Source organism: Molothrus ater, chromosome 1 (genome assembly GCF_012460135.2).
Source record: "Molothrus ater isolate BHLD 08-10-18 breed brown headed cowbird chromosome 1, BPBGC_Mater_1.1, whole genome shotgun sequence".
NCBI classification, from domain to species: Eukaryota; Metazoa; Chordata; class Aves; order Passeriformes; family Icteridae; genus Molothrus; species Molothrus ater.
The window spans coordinates 111,199,518-111,216,605 of record NC_050478.2 but is presented as its reverse complement, the minus strand read 5'-3'; the positions used below and the strand labels follow the sequence as shown (position 1 = coordinate 111,216,605).

Genomic DNA, 17,088 nt, shown 5'->3' with positions numbered 1-17,088 from the left:
AACAATTCCCCCACCCACCCATTTTGTACAGTGAAATCACGTTTTAACCACTGCACTATCCCTGAAGCTACACTATACCCATTTTCTTTCAATGTTCCCTAGCAGGGCTACCACCAGCACAGCTCCAGCTGAGCCACCAGCATTTTCAGCAGTGTGCCTTCTGAACGTCCTCAGAATAGCCAGAAGTAAGTTACTGCTGCTTTGAAACAGAATTTACATTAGAAAAAGTCTGTCTCTTATTAGTTAGGCAGAGTACTGGAAGCACCAGCAGCCAGTTGTAAAACTTCATTTGTATCCAGAATTCCAAAGCCATTATTTAATTTGTTTGGAAAAAATGTAACTTGAAAAAAAAAGCCAACAAAATAATTAAATAAGAAGACGTGTTTGTTATTAAAGATCCATAAAAATGCAAGTAGGCTTGAAATCCAAAGGCTCTGAAAATTAACACTGCAAGTACATAAAAAGAAAAGCATACTGAATAGGGCTGGCTGGAAAACAACAATTCCATTTTGCTAAACATTTCAAAGCTTTGAAATTTGTTTTTGTTCCAATATGAAACAAAAATGAGACTTTTTCAAAGTTTTCATGAAATAAGAATAAGAGAAAGAATATTCACTCCCTCTGGACCTGAAAAAAATCTTCCCAACAAAGCTGTCTCCAAAATAGATAATGTTTCCATGAAACATTCTGGTTTTGATGAAACAGCATTTTTCAACAGGAAAAAAAGTGTCAGCAGAAATACCATAGCCATTCTAATAGCAAAGGCTTATCTAGATCGGATGCTTGTATGAATAAATTATGTTGAGAACTGAACCAATCTAATTATATTTATATAGGTCCCCATGAGAACATTGTATCATTCTTCTTAGAAAGATACTCTGTAAGATAATCGATCTATTTAATTTTTTTCTTGACTAAAGATATTTCATTTGAACAATGTAAGAGGAATCAGAGAATAAGCAAAATCTGAGACGTACCGTAAGTCAATTTGTTATTTACCTGGGGGAATTTTTCTATAAAGCTATTGACATTCTTATTCCAAAATAAGAATGGCTTTAAGATTTGCAAGATTTTTTTTTAAGAAACTTAAACTGTGGTTCTAAACCCAGATAGATTTAACAGAATTAAGCTCTAATATACTAAAGGAAAGTCTGTGCTTCAAAGTTCAAGCCATACTGGGCAGGACTGTAGAAAAACTTCGTGCAGTAAAAAGTTCTGCAATGAAAGGGAGATGAACTAACGTTTATAAGTCTCTGCATCTACTGAAGAGGAAGAAAACACTCATATTTTATGGAATATTGCACACAGAAATTCCTTACTCTGCTGAGTGTGTATTTGTGCATTAGCTTATTTAAGCTCACTTTGGAGAATGGTTGGCTCAAGCACAGCTGGATGCCCCAAAAGTGGCAATGAGGACAATTTGATTGAACAAAGCCAGGTTCAGTTGTTCCAAAGAATGTTGGTCACAGAAATAAATAAAAAGGCAGATCATCTTTGCCTGCCACAGCAAGCAACATATTCTTCCATTAATTGTTCTCACCTTCCTCTCGTAGTTCTCTGCAAAATCTTCATTCCGGCTAAGCAGCAAGATTTTCCTTCCCATCTCCTGCAGTACTGCTCGACGTCATCTGTGGAACTCAGGGACTGCAGCTGCACTTCACTGAACATGCCATAGGCATCCTGGACAAGGAGGCATAACCTGCAAAACATTCCTCCATTACTCACTGGCATCTGCTCATAACAAACCAGTGAGCAAAGTTCTGAAAACAATGTTACAAGCTTCAGGACAGGGCTTATCCTACGCAGTATCTGCAGAATTCCTATCAAGTAACGTATCAATAAACAAGCCAAACATCTTTAAAGGTTTTCTCATGTACATTTTCAGGACATAACAGGGCCATGAAGCAGAGAAGCATGGCTGAAACAAAGAGTACAAGGCTTGCACTGGGGATTAGGTTAATTAACTGCTATGCACTATGTGGCTTGTGTACTTAAAAATGAATAAAATTGAGTTTTTGCCTTACTTGAGGTGAATTCTACAGTAAAGACAGAACAACAACAGAAACATTAATATGTGTGTGTTTAAATATAAAAATTCTGCTTAGAAGTAAGCAAAGCAACATATTTCACAAGTAATAATCACCGAGACTGGCAAAGCAAGCATTACATTTTCCCACACTCTTTTTTTAAAAAGAGTCCTCAGGATGCAAAAAAGAGTGAAACATCAATTTTTCTTTAAAGAACAAAACTATACAAAACAACATAAAACTGGAGATTACTATATTGAGAGTTGGGTATGAAGCCCAGAGGAACTATTTTAAGAAGGTAATTAAAGAACCTGCTAAACAAACAATTTGATTAAAATCTATGGAAGTAGGGGCTGTAAGGCTGGGAAGTATTGCTTAACCAACTCGATGGCATTTTGAGAAGATAGTACTGTCATAACAGATAAGGCAAAATCAGTGGATGTCATACATTTAGATAGTCAAAAGCACATTTCACAAGATTCTGCACCTGAGATGAGAAGCCACGATAGCATGAATCATGCAGGGCTGGAGGAAGGAGGCCCCTGTCTACAAGATTGGTTTTAATTGCCTCAGAAAGAGACAGTTAAGCATGGAAACTTTTCAAAGGGAAACAAAAATTACCTTCGAGGGTAGCACACACATTTTTGTTTCCAAATAAAACTCAGGGGTGCACCAGGCAGCAGAATTCAGTTCATTTCAAAGGTACATGCCAAAACTACCCTCCCCAGAGTGGCACCATTGTTCCCAGCAAGCCAACTCCAACTGCTTTTGGAACACATCCTGTAATGTACATGCACCCTGAAAGCATTCAACAGCAGTCACTGTATCTTTATAAAATACATTTATGAGCTAAATGAGCTCCTACACTGAAGAAATCCATGTGTTTTCTTCACATGGAAACGTAGGCACATGGAAGAGCCCTAATCACACTTTCCTTGTTCATTATGAAGTGCCTAACTTCGGCTTAGACCCTCAAGAAGGCTGCATTTGATACAAGATACAACCCCAAAGGTCTTCCTACATCAGCAATTGTGCAAGCACCATCTGAGAGTCCTCATTTTTCCAAATGCTGGTGCTGGTTGTAAGGAGCAGGGAGGGATAGGACTGGGTACAAAAAAAGACTCACATATTTTCCCCATACCTCCAGCTACAAAGGTCCCATACAAACCCAGTCATCATCAGAAAAAAACCCAAAACAAATTAGAAGAACTATGTTTGCCTGCTGCTTTCCATGTTAGGACTTTGAATTCACTTAAGAACTCCCCTGAGTTTTAACTGATTTGACTGAAACTCCCCGTGATATTGTTATGTTTGGAAAACCAGAGTTCATATTCTCTGAACATTTCTGAAAATCAGATTGAGGGGAACCGGAAAAACAAACCAAACAGTTTTGCCTACGTTAACAAAATGTTGACTGTTAATTGTGAAAAATTAGGCCTCTGTATCTCAGAGCAAGAAGGGCCAACTGTGTTAGTGTCTCAGATCAGATCAGTTCAGCAGTCTCTTAACTGATCACTGGAATTTCTCAAATCTTTAGTGAGACATAACTGAACACAAGTAAGTCTCAGACTAGCTGGCACCAGGGTCATATTAAGTCCTCTGGGACATGTTAATTGCCCAAATAAAACTAGCTTGGTTGGTGCTGAAGACATCAGTCAGTAAAAGAGCATTTTCCAAGTCCTTTTAAGTCAAGCAAAGAGATGGTTTCTGTCAGACATGGGAATCTCAACACCCTGCATCCCTGACCACATATTTCCATTCCTTTGTGGTGGCACATAAATGGCTAGGACAGGAAGCTCATCTGACCAAAAAATACTGTAGCCAAATCATCATCTGCAGCAGCAGCATCATCATCTGAGTTTCTTGAAAATCAACTCTTTAAAAGTAAACTGCTCCTTGCATGGAGCACTGCTTCTAGGCAAGGATGTGTTTTCCTTGAAGCTGCCACTCCAGCTGTCCAAGGTGTGCAGCACATGCAGGAATCCCAGGTCACATGACAGGAGAATGGTCATCTCATGGCCATGCTCAATGCAGAGAAGAACTGTGCCATTTGTGGCTTCTATCAGTAATGTTCCCATTCACACTGGGAATGCATTCATGATTACTGACATCATGAAGAACAGAGAGCAGCAGATTCCAAGTGCCTTTGCTCTGTCAGGTTCGTACACAAGCACAGACAGACACTCTATTTACTACACTTGCTCTTAACAGTATCCAGAAGGTAGTGACAGTGTCTCTGCAACATGCATTTAAAATGAAATGTGTGTATTCACTCACTTAGAAGTCAGAATGTCATTAATAACCCTTCAGACACCCAATTGCAGACTGAGAGAAATATCCCAGATCAACACCATGAATAGAAGTTCCCAAACACATTTTCCCTGCTTCCCTTTCAAACAGTATCAATGAATGATGGCAAAATCTTGAAATGCTATAGGTGTTTGAGGGACAACTGATTTTCCCACTTAATGACTATCATGAAATCAGCCATATCCCACAACAGATTTAGCAATTCACTTGGAGAACTACCCTCCTGTTCTCTGGAACTGGTTCTGTTCTTATGGATTTTGTACATGCTGTCAGATCACTGACAGTTGTTCAGCTGCATTCAGAGCCTTTTGATTCAGGACCTTAACCTCCTTACCGGTACTCTTCTTTCCCTTGATTTCACTTTATTCCAAGAACAGTGCATTTGGATTATTTTCCCATGTTGCAGAGTTGCTCTCATATTACAGCAAATGTTCTCACAAATTAATTTTTAGCAGGCAGTCTAACTGTGATTAAAGCCAACAGCTTGTCCCATTACTTTTTCCCCCTCTTTGAACCTCACTACCACAACGAAAACCCAAACATCAAAATTATGAGACAAGCTGCAAAGCCAAAATGAGTATCTGCCCCCCAGGAATTCAGCATTCATGTTTTGTGCACATCTATAAGAAATACCTCTTTTTCATAAAATTTGGATTTGTATCAGTTAATAAGGTTAAACATACCTTTACCAATGCCTTGTCAGCATGCATAGTACTGAAATGTTAAAAAAAAAAGACAGGCAACATCTCAAATTTAATCAGTAGTGCTTGTGCAGGGAGGAAATAAGTGCTATCTTTATTTTTGGGACAACAGGATGTACCCCTGTGTAAAACCCTCAACTTAAAATATGGGTTTGGAAACTGAAATGTGTCATGAAAAATAGCAGAGAACTCACTCCTGGAGAGAGGGGTAGCAGGAAAGCCAGTAGAGGAACAAATGTAGGAGATGCAGACTAAGGAAAAGGTGAAGTATGACACATTGGTAATAGCAAAGGGGGAGAAGATAGGGAATGATAAGAAGTGAGGCAGAGTTTAGCTTTTTTTTTTTTTATGTAATGACACAGTAAGTCTCATGCAAAAGCTTGGGAAGATTTTGTTAATTTGCTAATAGCCAGAAGCAAGGATGGGGGCTGGAGGAAGATGAGACTGATTGCCCTGCATTATTTCTATGACTGTGCTGATCTTTAGGACAAAATGTCTCCCAGTAGAAATCTGGAGGGGATTACAGGATTAATGCCATGCCCTTCTCCCAGTTAGTCACTCTTCATGGGTAATGGGTAAGCCCTTCTTTTACTACTATGTTTTTATGCATGAAAAATCATCTCTCTCCATACTGCTGCCTTTTATCAAGCAGCTGGCTTTCTGGAGAGGTAAGGGCAATTAAAGTCTCCATTTTTGGTCACCTCCAGCCTCCTCAGCAGTTGGGGGAAAAGAATAGGAAAAGGAAGATCTGCCTGGAGAGGAGATGAGAGCACAGGGAGGCCAGAGCAGACTGATTACACTGACGCTGCCTTTACTGAGTATCCGGAAAACAAACAGCAGAAATTTGTCACGAGCAGACCTTAACCAACAAGTAATTGCTTTAGCCTTGGGTAGGAGGACAATTGTGTGGCCCAGGGCAGCTCTTCTCCATGGCAGCTAAGCTGAGCAGTACAGCACGAGGAGCAGGACAGCCAGGCAAGCTGGTAACACCGCCACCTTTGCAGCACTTTGCACAGACCTCCTTAGTTGCTCTTTCTTTGGGAGTGAAAGGGGGGAATGGGAAAATGCCTGAAAACTAATTGACTTGTATTAGCTCTGATATTTGCTCATTCTTTATCTTCACCATCCATGAGACAGCTGCTGCTGTTTTGTTTGTCAGAAGGACTTCTTATCTCTGTGAGGTGCGGTCCTAGCAGAGGCATAAAGCACACGAACATAAACACACACAAACAAAACCCCCTCTCCCTGCATCACCAGAGGCACAACACTACCTACACAACTCCAATCCAGCAACTTGTCTGGTCAAGTCTCAAGGTGGAGCTGATTAACTCCTGCTAATATGGCTCAGATTCAAATTGTAACCTGCAGGACACCACCCTAGCTGGGTTTAATTTATCCCTACCTTATGAACTCCTTGCATTCACCATTCCCATACAGTAATTGAAAAATCAAACTCAGAACACAGGGACAACTGTCCATCTTCCCCCTTTCAGCACTAACATTTTTCTATTTAACACTATTATATATCTATATTATATTTACTTTAATTTAGTTTACACTATTATTTATATATATATATCCTATTTAACACTAGTACTTCTCTGTTAAAAGCATATAATAAGTTCCTTCATGCTCCCTTTTGAAACCCACTCTATCCTTCTTCAGGGAGACACAAGATTTAGAGTTTTCTGCTTAAAACCCATACCATTTGCTGCCAATAAAAAATGAGTGAAGCTCTACAGAACAGAACTATGGACTGAATGCTACAAATACAAATTAATGATGATGGTAACTATCTCCTTCTCTGCATAGGCTGCAGAGGCACAAAGGTACAGAGGAAAACACAAGCACCACTGTTTCCAGTTTATAAGGGGAATGTTAAGCTAGAAGAAGAATCCTGGTCCAAGCACAGACATTTCTAGCACCCAGCCTGATGCTCTGGTTTGAAGAACTGACACGAACAAAACAGTGATAATTTGCTTTGAAAACTGGAGGTTTAAAACTACTGAAAAGTACAGTTTGTGATCATGTATGTTTTTATTTGGCTACTGTGGAAGGGCCCAGAAGAAAAGAAAGAAAAAGGCAGTTCTGGAGTGCTGGACCTGGCAGAAGTATTGGTGGAAACTGCACATGATTGGAGTATCACCAGGGCAATGACCTAGTCTTATCTCAGCATCTCAAATAGAAAATATGTTGCAGAGGACTCTCTGGTCTCAGGAAAGGAAACTTTTATTTTTGCAGACATCTCCTAGCAGAGGATTTCTGTAACACACTTGCAAATACTCACTACAGTAACTATACCAAGTCCCCCATTTTGGATTTTCCTTGCCGTTCATTACAATTTTTATACATATGTTAAAAAATGGAGTGAGAGTGTAAGTTATAACTGTTGCTTATTTTTATTCTCTTCCTTGAATCATCACATAGTTCGACACAAACTGGAAAATCAAATACCACTTCCACAAGCTCTTTCCTGATCCCCTGCCTGCTGATTGCTTTTTCCATTTCTTCATTCATGTTAATCCTTCCACCTACTATTTTCTGCCTGTGGCCTGAAGAAGCAGCACTTCTGTGGGAAACAGCTTTTGTGCGTAGGAAGAGACCTGCATGAGCCAAGGGTGTCAGCAGAGCTACCTCTGCAATGCTCAGAGTGCTGGTGGAGAACAGGGCTGCCCTGCACTGCAAATGTTCCCACTCAAAACATGGAACACCACCTGCCTGGTGGGAGCTATATGCAACTTGTCAGGAATTGGTGTAGCATGAAATCCAGCTTTTTGTACTTGCCATGACAACCACGGCTTCACATGTGACAATTTCTTCCTGCAAAAACCATTTCTTATACGAAGTTTTCACATGACACCACGTGAACTTTTTAAACTCTCCATCTGACACTGGCTCTAAGTGCACTTTTGAATGAAACTGCTGATGTGTGTGTTTTATTTGTACATGGAATTTCTCTCAAAAGTAAATAAAACTTTCAAAATCACAAAAAGACATTCCTGACATTCACTCAAACACGATATAGAGCCTAAGCTGTAATTTCAAACAGTTACAGAGTTGCATTTGAAAAATATTTTCAGTATCATAGATAGCTTCACTTATGTCAGATTCAAAAATGAATACTAAAGTTGTTCTACATTCATAGTTTAGATCCAAAGTAATGATGCCATGTCAAAAATGAATACTAAAGTTGTTCCACATTCATAGTTTAGATCCAAAGTAATGATGCCATGTCAGTCAATTTTTATAGCGATAGCTGGTTTGGAAGACACAGAGAGTTAAGAAAAATAACTTCCTAAGTATTGCCTAAAAGTTTGTATAAAGGCTAGGCCACAATGGAGCAGTAAGGCCTTCCTCCCTCCAGATCCCCTGGCATCTCAACCCCCCATGGGATATAATTTATGGTCCTTCTGCTAAGATCCATTCCATACAGCTTGTTATGCAAAGAAAACCAATTTTGAGCGGTAACAAAAAAAGCAAGCACATCAGATCACCCCAGCATGTTTCACCCACTGTGCTGTTAATTGTAGTTGGTAAGAAAAATAATGATGCACACCCTCCACAGGTTCTTCAGTGTACCATTACTTCACCATGGAATCCCATCACAACCCCTTGGTTATTTCAGTATACAATTCAGAAAAAATACTATTTTCCTGCATGTCACAATTTACTAATCAAGAGTGAAAATGTACATTTCAGAAACTCAGTTGAAAACTGCTCAGTTGAAAACTGCAAGTCTTTCTTATGGATGATGTCCAATAGAAAGATTATGTTCCAAATATAACAAGTAATTACCACCCAGTCATTTCAAGTACTTATCTGTGAATCTGAGGAGGGGTTCTTTGTTTATTTTTTTAATCTCAAGACTTTGTAATTATTGTTTTGGCATCCAAGAATTCCAACAGTTGGTGGGGTGCTGCCAAAAAGATCTTTTCTTGCAAGGTGCTCAGCACCCTCCTTTCCAAGAAAATCAGCATTCAGTTGCTGGTTCTGGCAGCGTTTCACATCATCTTTGCTGCGCTGCATTTCCTCCACGCCTCAGTTCCTTATACGTAAAAATCAGAATAAAAGTCCTGTCTTCAAAGAGTGATCTGAAAGCAATAGCTGAATAACACGATTGTATCTGGGAGGGCTGGTCCACAAAGCCTATTATGTGTGCTAGATGCCATTTGAGTTAGGGGAGGAGGCTATATATATGTATGAGTATATCTAGAGAGGAAGGGCTTCCCTGCAGTATCAACTCATTTCTTTCACACTACAAGACTCAGAGAACTCTCAGCTTGCCCTGCAGAGCCCAGAGTGAGGGCTTTACAGCATCTGGAATGAAGCAAGAACACAGTAGAAGCGGTGCTGGGGTCCCTTATCTTTCAAGACTGTGTTGTTTGTGGATTCACCAGATTTACTTCTGAACCGCAGAGTAAGTATAAAAAAGTGGTACCATGAATGGGATCCTGGAAGATTTTATTTTAAAAACAAGAAATCAACATGCAGTGAGTATTAAAAAAAACCCCTGCCCATTTCAGCAGGCACAGATGATCCTAAATCGCATTCTTGGTAGCATTGCACTGCTCGTGCATTTCCTATGGCACATGAAAGGTAAATGAAATTTAGCAACCCCGCAGGATTTCTTACACAGCTGTGGCTGTATTAAATAAGACACTCTGCTGTGTCAGTGCCACATCATCCCACTGAACTAGCAGAAAAGTATAACATTCATCAAAAATCAAGGGCAGAGCAAAGAGCCAAGAAGAAAAGCAGAAGTGCAGGCTTGCCAGGGCTCCCTACCCAGCAGAGAAAGGCAATTTTCCGCCTTCTCGCAGGGCCTGCCGGGTGTGTTTTCCACTCATGCTGTTTTCCTCTAGCCCTGTTAGTGGCTGCCTGTCCTAGGTGTGTTTCTAAATGAGGGAGAGGGAGCGTGTTTGTGTGTTTACAGGAGTTATGGTAGCAGTTCTCAGCAGTCCACTGAGAGTTCTAGGAAACGGCCCCTGTTATTTTATTCTCGGTCAATGTCAGCTCGTGTCAGGCAGCAAAGATCACACAGGACAGCCCTCTCCATCTCGCAGTCCTGGCCGGAGGCCTCAATGGGAGAGGGAAAGGGAGCGAGCTGCGAGTGGGCGGAGAGCCTTCCCAGCACTCTACCAACCACTGCAGGAGGAATTATGATAAACACCACTCTGGAAACCAGATACAACAGTACATTGTGTTCTTCTTCGGAAAAACAACCCGACTTCAGCTCACTTAAAGTAAACAGTTAATCCTGTTTATCTTTTTTTTTTTTTCTTTCTTGATGAGTTGTTAACAGAACAATCTCTTCTGCAAAGCAAATAAGAGATCAGTCCCTTAAATTCATACAGATTTTTTCTTTCCCCTAGAAAAAAAAAAAAAAAGCAGTTTGATATGTAAACTTTCTACTATCAGCAAACACTGTGGAATAACAATCTTTCTTGGCTTAAACTGCCTTAACAAAGCGATGCCAAAACTGAATGAAACCTTTCCCTCACTTACATATTTTATTTTGGAAAACTGAAGTCCCAAACAGAATGTTCTAGTCATCCCTTTTAACTATTTCGTTTCTGAAAAGAACAAGCAAAACTGGTACACCAAAAAAAAAAAAAAATCAGGGTATTTGTTGTCCTTGCCACTGGAGCACAGGGTGCCTGGGGAGTAGAGATCAGCTACTGAGCAGGGGGGTGGCTGGTCCCAGGTTTTCTCTGAGAGGTGAAAAAAGAGGAATCAGACTAATTGGCTGCAACTAAGGTAACAAACTGTTATCCTCCTTTTCAAAAGATATGCTTACTGTGCAAATTCATGGTGTCTCTGACTTCCAATAATAAGGGTGATTAATCAGAAAAGCAGCTGGAATTGATTATGTTGTTTTGCTGGAGTCACCACAGTCTACCTATTGACTGCTTCTTATTGGGGACTTCAACCCAGTCCACTGAAAGCTACAAGATTTCCCAGAGGGAATTTTAATTTTTAGCTCTCAAGAGTTTAAATAGTTCTGAAAGTCAACAATGAAAGTGTGCTAAACATCCCTGGTCAGTAAAGTTTGTTGATTTAGCTATTTATAATAATAATTAAAAAAAAATTACGTGATTTGAAAAACTGTAAGAGGAGAAGAAAAATATTTCTGTTTTATTTTTACTCATTTTGCAAGCTCTTGAGATTCTGTGTTTTCTGTGCAAATGATGTCATGAAGTGCAAAAATGTAAATTCACATGAGTGAAAGTCTGATTTTCAGATTCTTAAAAGAAATATTTTACATGCAAAATTGTTATATTTTTTCCTGTTTGTTTTTTTTCCTCCCCGTGACTTCTTAATTTAGTTTGTGTTTATTTTTAAATTTTTTGCAGCAGTTGCTGAATTTACTCTGGTGAGCTCTAATGTGACAGAGCAGGAAAAAGCAGAGCTATTTCCCATTGCAGAAGGGAGGCAAGCTGGGGAAGCAGCTATCAGTGGCTGGGGCCAGAAGCCCAGAGGAGCAGCCTCAGGACTATTCCCTCAATCCACCACTTAGCCCCACCATGGCCTCCAGGGAGGACTGGAAGAGCCAGTGTTGGTAGGACAGGACTGCTGCTGAACACTTCATCTTGCCCCAGGTGCACCCTGTCATTTAACTCCCACCCTCCCAGAGCTACACCTGCACAAGGAAAGCATGGTCATCCCCTTGTGATCGTGGCTTTGGCCAGCCAAATTTGTCCCCAGATTGATGGACAGTCCCCAGGCCTATCTGTGAAGGATTCAACTTGCACCAAGGTGCTGCAGCTCTGAGCAGGGTGGGTACAGGTGCAGGACTGCAGGGAAGAGGCAACAGACTTTGGTAAAACCTCTCTCTTGGGAAGCCAGAAAAGAATGTGGTGGTCCTACTGTCTCTACTTTTTGGGAAACTCTTGGGTATAGGAGAAGAAAGCAATAAACCTAAATAATTTAGGGTGCAGTTGTAATCCATGTCCATAAAAGACCCTCATGTCTGACCCCGTGGTGGTTGACCACCATCACACGTTTCTTCAGGAGGGAATGGATCACTGGAATGGAATGTGGATGAGAGGTGAATCAACTGCAGATCCTCAGGAGGTGACACAACAGCAGGAAGAAAATGTGGAAGGTGAAGAAGACAAAGATGAGGAGGAAGTGTTCTCTGGTATCACCTCTTTTCCACTTTCCTCCTTACACCTTGCTGTTCCCCATATCTCTTTTAGTCAGGGATTCAGAGGGGAATTGCTGTGGTAACACTGGTATTATCCCATGGATGACCTACAAGTATTTCTGAAGGAGCACTTTCCCCAGATACACTGGGTTTTTTACATAAGAAATTATGGACACAACAAGCCCTGCTGAAAGAGAGGTGCAGATGGCAGCAGTTATTCCAATTTGAAAATGAAAAATAAAATTTATTTGCCATTTTAAGCTTTTATTTGAACTTTGCAAAATGAGAAATCCCATTTTCAGTCACAGGTCAAGCAAAGCTTTATAAATTACTTTTACATGAGCAGTAGGTTTGGGCCATTATCTAAAGCTCACTCAAATTAATACCTTTTCATTGATTTCAATGAGATTTATTTCACGCTGTTTAGCAGGCAGAGAAAATATCTTGGCAGCATCAGTTCCATTCCTTCATCTTGATTTCATTCAATCACTCATACAAATTCCATGCTTCTCTTTTAAACCATCTAAACTGAACACCAGTCAAGGATCAAACACTGAAGCAATTTTATAAGCACCACACGTAAAGTCAGTTGTAATTTCAAGGAATCATTTTTAGCAGGATCAGAACTTGGAATACAGCACACAATACATTCAAAAAAATCTTCAATTTGCCACATTCCCTCCTTTTTGTTTGTCTGTTTGGGTATTTTTTTTTGTTGGTTTGATTGTTTTTTGGTGGCATTTAATTGGGTAATTTTAAAAAAGGCACAGAGAACCTCTCACTTCTTTCAGCACTTTGGTTATCTTCAGATGTGTAAGATTTTAAATACTATGTGGGCTAGTGAGAAGTGTCCTAAAATAAAGTCTCCTTAATCTCAATCACCTTGTGTACAGATGATAGTCTATATTTTATATCTCATGCATGTGGAATACTATTTAATTGTAATGGCATAATCAGTAATTACACTGGATTTGATATAATAACCCTGATCAAATACTGAGAAACTGCATGCATGGTATATTTGATTCCTTTTTTTCACTTCCCAGTGCAAAAAACCAGTCCTGAAAATAAGAACCTATTGAAATATCAGTAGAGCATAGTTTGTTCTCATCATTTATATTCCAAGGAAAAGAAGAGAAAAGGACCAAATCTAATCAAAACTACAGGAAGTGTTTAGAGACACAAAAGATAATAACGTAAATTAGAACTGGATTAGGGCCCTTAGTAAGCCTATCTATTCATGCCAAAAGAGGTGATTTAATATTCTGTGGTTAAGATTCTGGGTTTGTGTCTTATCCAAAAGACTATTAACAATAACACATTGTTCACCTACCACCATGCCGGTGGTGTTACAGCCTCTGATTTGATTCAGCATAGACTCAAAGGGACAGGCACTGCTAAACATTTGGATTTTCCTGAGCTGTCACCCATTGCAGGCCAGCAGGAGATAGAACATCACAGCCAAGATAACAAGATAACTTTGGTCTTTAAAACATGCGGTTTCCTGTTGATACTGTTCTGTATTGTCACATTTGCTGTCTTCTCCTCTTTTTTCCTGCCACAAATTCCTTCTCTAATTAAGTCCTCCTGCACAGAGGAGACATTAGGACAGGGACTTCTCTGTGCCTGCAGAGCACCTGAGATCAGGGTACACGCCCTGATCTTCACTGGAGCATCAGTGTCACAAAAGCAGATCAAAGCTTTGGTGTCGCCATTTAATCATCAGTCTCTGCTGCTTACCCTTCTAAACCACAGGCAATAAGGGCTGGTATTTGTATTTTCTGAGTACTGTCAGCAACTTTGCAGTTGCATTTATCCCTTCCAGGCTCTTCATTTGAGTAGGATCTCTTTGTGCAGAAGGGTGTCAAATCAGGCTGCGAGGCTGCTCCTCCAGCCTGGCTCCACCTCATCCCCAGAGCAAAGCTTTCAGGAACTATCAGAGAGAGGTCTGGAGGGTGCTTTAAGGGGCTTCCTTCCTGCTGGACATGTGATTACAGGATGCAGAGAGCCACCAGCATATGAAAATGACAAAATTTAAATAAATATAGGCCGTATTTTCATGCATTGCCTGTTGTCATGGGACACGCTGTCCATGGTGTTCTCTCCCTCCACTGCCAGGTAATATGAGGAACCTGTGGTTTTGGATCACTGTGACACTACATAACTCATGTACTCCTAAGGTGAAGCATAAAAAAACCCTAAACTTAAATACCAAAATATGCTAAAGCAAAATTGACAAAACCTTCAAACAATATTCTCAAAAACAGGACAAAAAATGCCTACACTTTTTAAAAATGTGATCTTTCTGATCACCCACTTTCAAAACATGTTTCCTAAACTCCACTGCTGCAAGAAGTGTGAAAATATCAACAAGACAAGAACACAACAAATGAAAACATTGTAAGTGAATCCCACTTGGATCAATTTAAGCATTTTGCTTTACCAATTTTAAAAAAACCTAACCAAAGTGGAATTTCTAAACAAGTGGTTTCAGAGTAGGAAAATGGCATTGTTTCAAAACATACCATTTCAGCAATTTCACAACTTTTCATTTGCTTCTACAAGCTTTTTATAAGAAGTTTCCATTATTTTACAAGTTGATCTGACAGAAAATTATTTCTTTGAAAAATTCCCAACCATTTTTTCCTAGAAATATTTTTCAAACCTCTACTGCAGTAACAATTCATTAACTTTCAAGGCTTTGTTTCGACAAAACATATTTATTCAGCACACCAAAGAAAAATTATCCAGTATGCCTGTGAGTAGAAGCAATGCTGAACAGTGAGAGACAGAAATGCAACATAAAGATTTATTTCCCCTTCTTCTCTAACAATAGCTGTAGAAATACATTTGAGCATATGTGCTGGGTTTGGCTTGGGTAAAGTTAATTTTATTCAGAGTAGCTGGTATGGGTCTGTGGTTTGGATTTGTGCTGGAAACAGTGTTGATAACATGGGGATGTTTTAGTTATTGATGAGCAGAGCTTGCACAGTCAAGGCCTTTTCTGCTCCTCACCCTAGCTCACCACTGAGGAGGCTGGGGGTGTGCAAGGAGCTGGGAGGGGATGGATGACCCCAACTGACCAAAGGAATATCCCATATTATATGGCATCATGCTAACAAGGAGAAAGAGGGGAGAACACTCATAATGATGGCATTTGTCTTCCCAAGTCACCATCACCCACATGAAGCCCAGTTTTCCTGGTGATGGCTGAACACCTGCCCGCCAATGGGAAGGGGTGAATGTATACCCAGTTTTCCTTTGCTTGTATGAGCAGCTTTTGCTTTACTTGTTGAAATGTTTTCATCTCAAACCTTGAGTTTTCTCACTTTTACTCTTCTGATTCTCTGTACTATCCCACTGTTGAGGGATGGAGTGTGTGGCTGTGTGGGGCTTAGTTGCCATCTGGGGTTAAACCCCAACACATAACTTTTCTACTAAGCAGAAGAAAAGCTCTAGGGAAAGCTGTAAAAAAGCTGCAAACATCTCTTGCATGTTAATTTTAAATTTTGGAACTTACACAATATAAAAGCAAATTTCTGAGTTCATATCTCTTCCTGATTGTTAAAAAAAAGTCTGTTATAGCTTAGGAAAAGTAGAAAGCTAGTGGGTAAAAAAGATAATCCTTAACCTTAGAAAGAAAACCCAAAAAAGCCTGTATCCTTTATGGAAAAACCAAGAGGCTGAAACTGCTGGTGCCATTCCTGGAGATTAAACATGGCTCTAGCTGTCCTCCTGGGGGGCTACCAGGGTGGGATTCAGGCCCCAGTCCTGAAAAAGGTAACATGAAAGCTGCATTCTGCCTTTATATGCACCTGAAACAAAGGTACTGGGTTGGGTATGGGACCAGCAGCCTGCCTGGACACCACTGGGTATTTGAAGGAAGTCAGTGGAGAAGCCCAGTGAGGATCATGAGCCCCACTAAGAAAAGGGGCTTATTCCAACCTCCTCTATTCCCTTTTCCCACCTGGATTCTGCTAGGCTTGAGGCAATGCTGACTCCCAACAGCAGCTGCAGGATCTGATCTGGATTTTACAGTGTAACTGCACCTATGGGTTCCAAAAGTGGTAAACCTGCATTTCCAGTGAAAAGGGGAAGAAAGACTCACAAGAATTTTCTTGGAGGAAAGATAACTACAACCTGTACCTAACCCAATTGGGATGTATCATTATCACTAGTTTTAATTATAAAATTTCAACAGGCATGAACCGTATTTCACTGGTCTTTTTATGCTGGTTAATAGGTTCTTTTAATGGCAGTCCCACAAAATAGAAACTGTTTCACACACAGAACTAGGTTTTGAATAGTTTTCAATTTGTGTGGAAGTGTAATTCACCACAAACATTCCTTTTTTGACCAAGAAGTTATTTATCTACAACGCACACAAAAATTTATGTTCTCATAGAACAAAAAAATGCAGCATCATCTGGTTTGGGATGAAACACCAAAAGCACATTTAATTTCATCATACAATGGTTTAATTTGAATTAATATCTGTCTTTCCCCATTAATTTCCCCCTTCTCCCCAGTCTACCATACTACGTGTACGTTTCACTACTGCGTATACTGACCTTTGTATACCTACTGAACCCAAATTTCAATATGAGGTATCAGTGAAAGATTCCCGCTATTCCACATTTTTTCATTCCACATGTGAACACTAGCTTTAATCTTACAGCTGGTGTGTTAATGTATTAAAACTCTTACATAAACAGTGTATTCTTTGTATATTTTATATTATAATTTTGAATTATAACTAAATTGTTATTATTAAGTGGTAGGAGCTGGGACCGATCAACATTGTAAATACAGCTATGTGAATAACATTCAACTGATGAAGTGGCAAGAATGTTTTGTACAAGTCAGTGACAGTTCCTTAGTAGGCAATACTGTTTTCTAGCTA

General features: G+C 39.9%; 1 protein-coding gene across 1 annotated transcript in view; it reads right to left on the bottom strand.

The window, feature by feature from the left end:
- Positions 1-17,088, bottom strand: part of SPIDR (scaffold protein involved in DNA repair) — a 196,275-nt gene that overhangs the window by 25,825 nt on the left and 153,362 nt on the right. Inside the window, 1 exon segment of the mRNA XM_036379007.1 lies at positions 1,541-1,699. Within this exon segment, the coding sequence (XP_036234900.1) occupies positions 1,541-1,699 (159 nt within the window).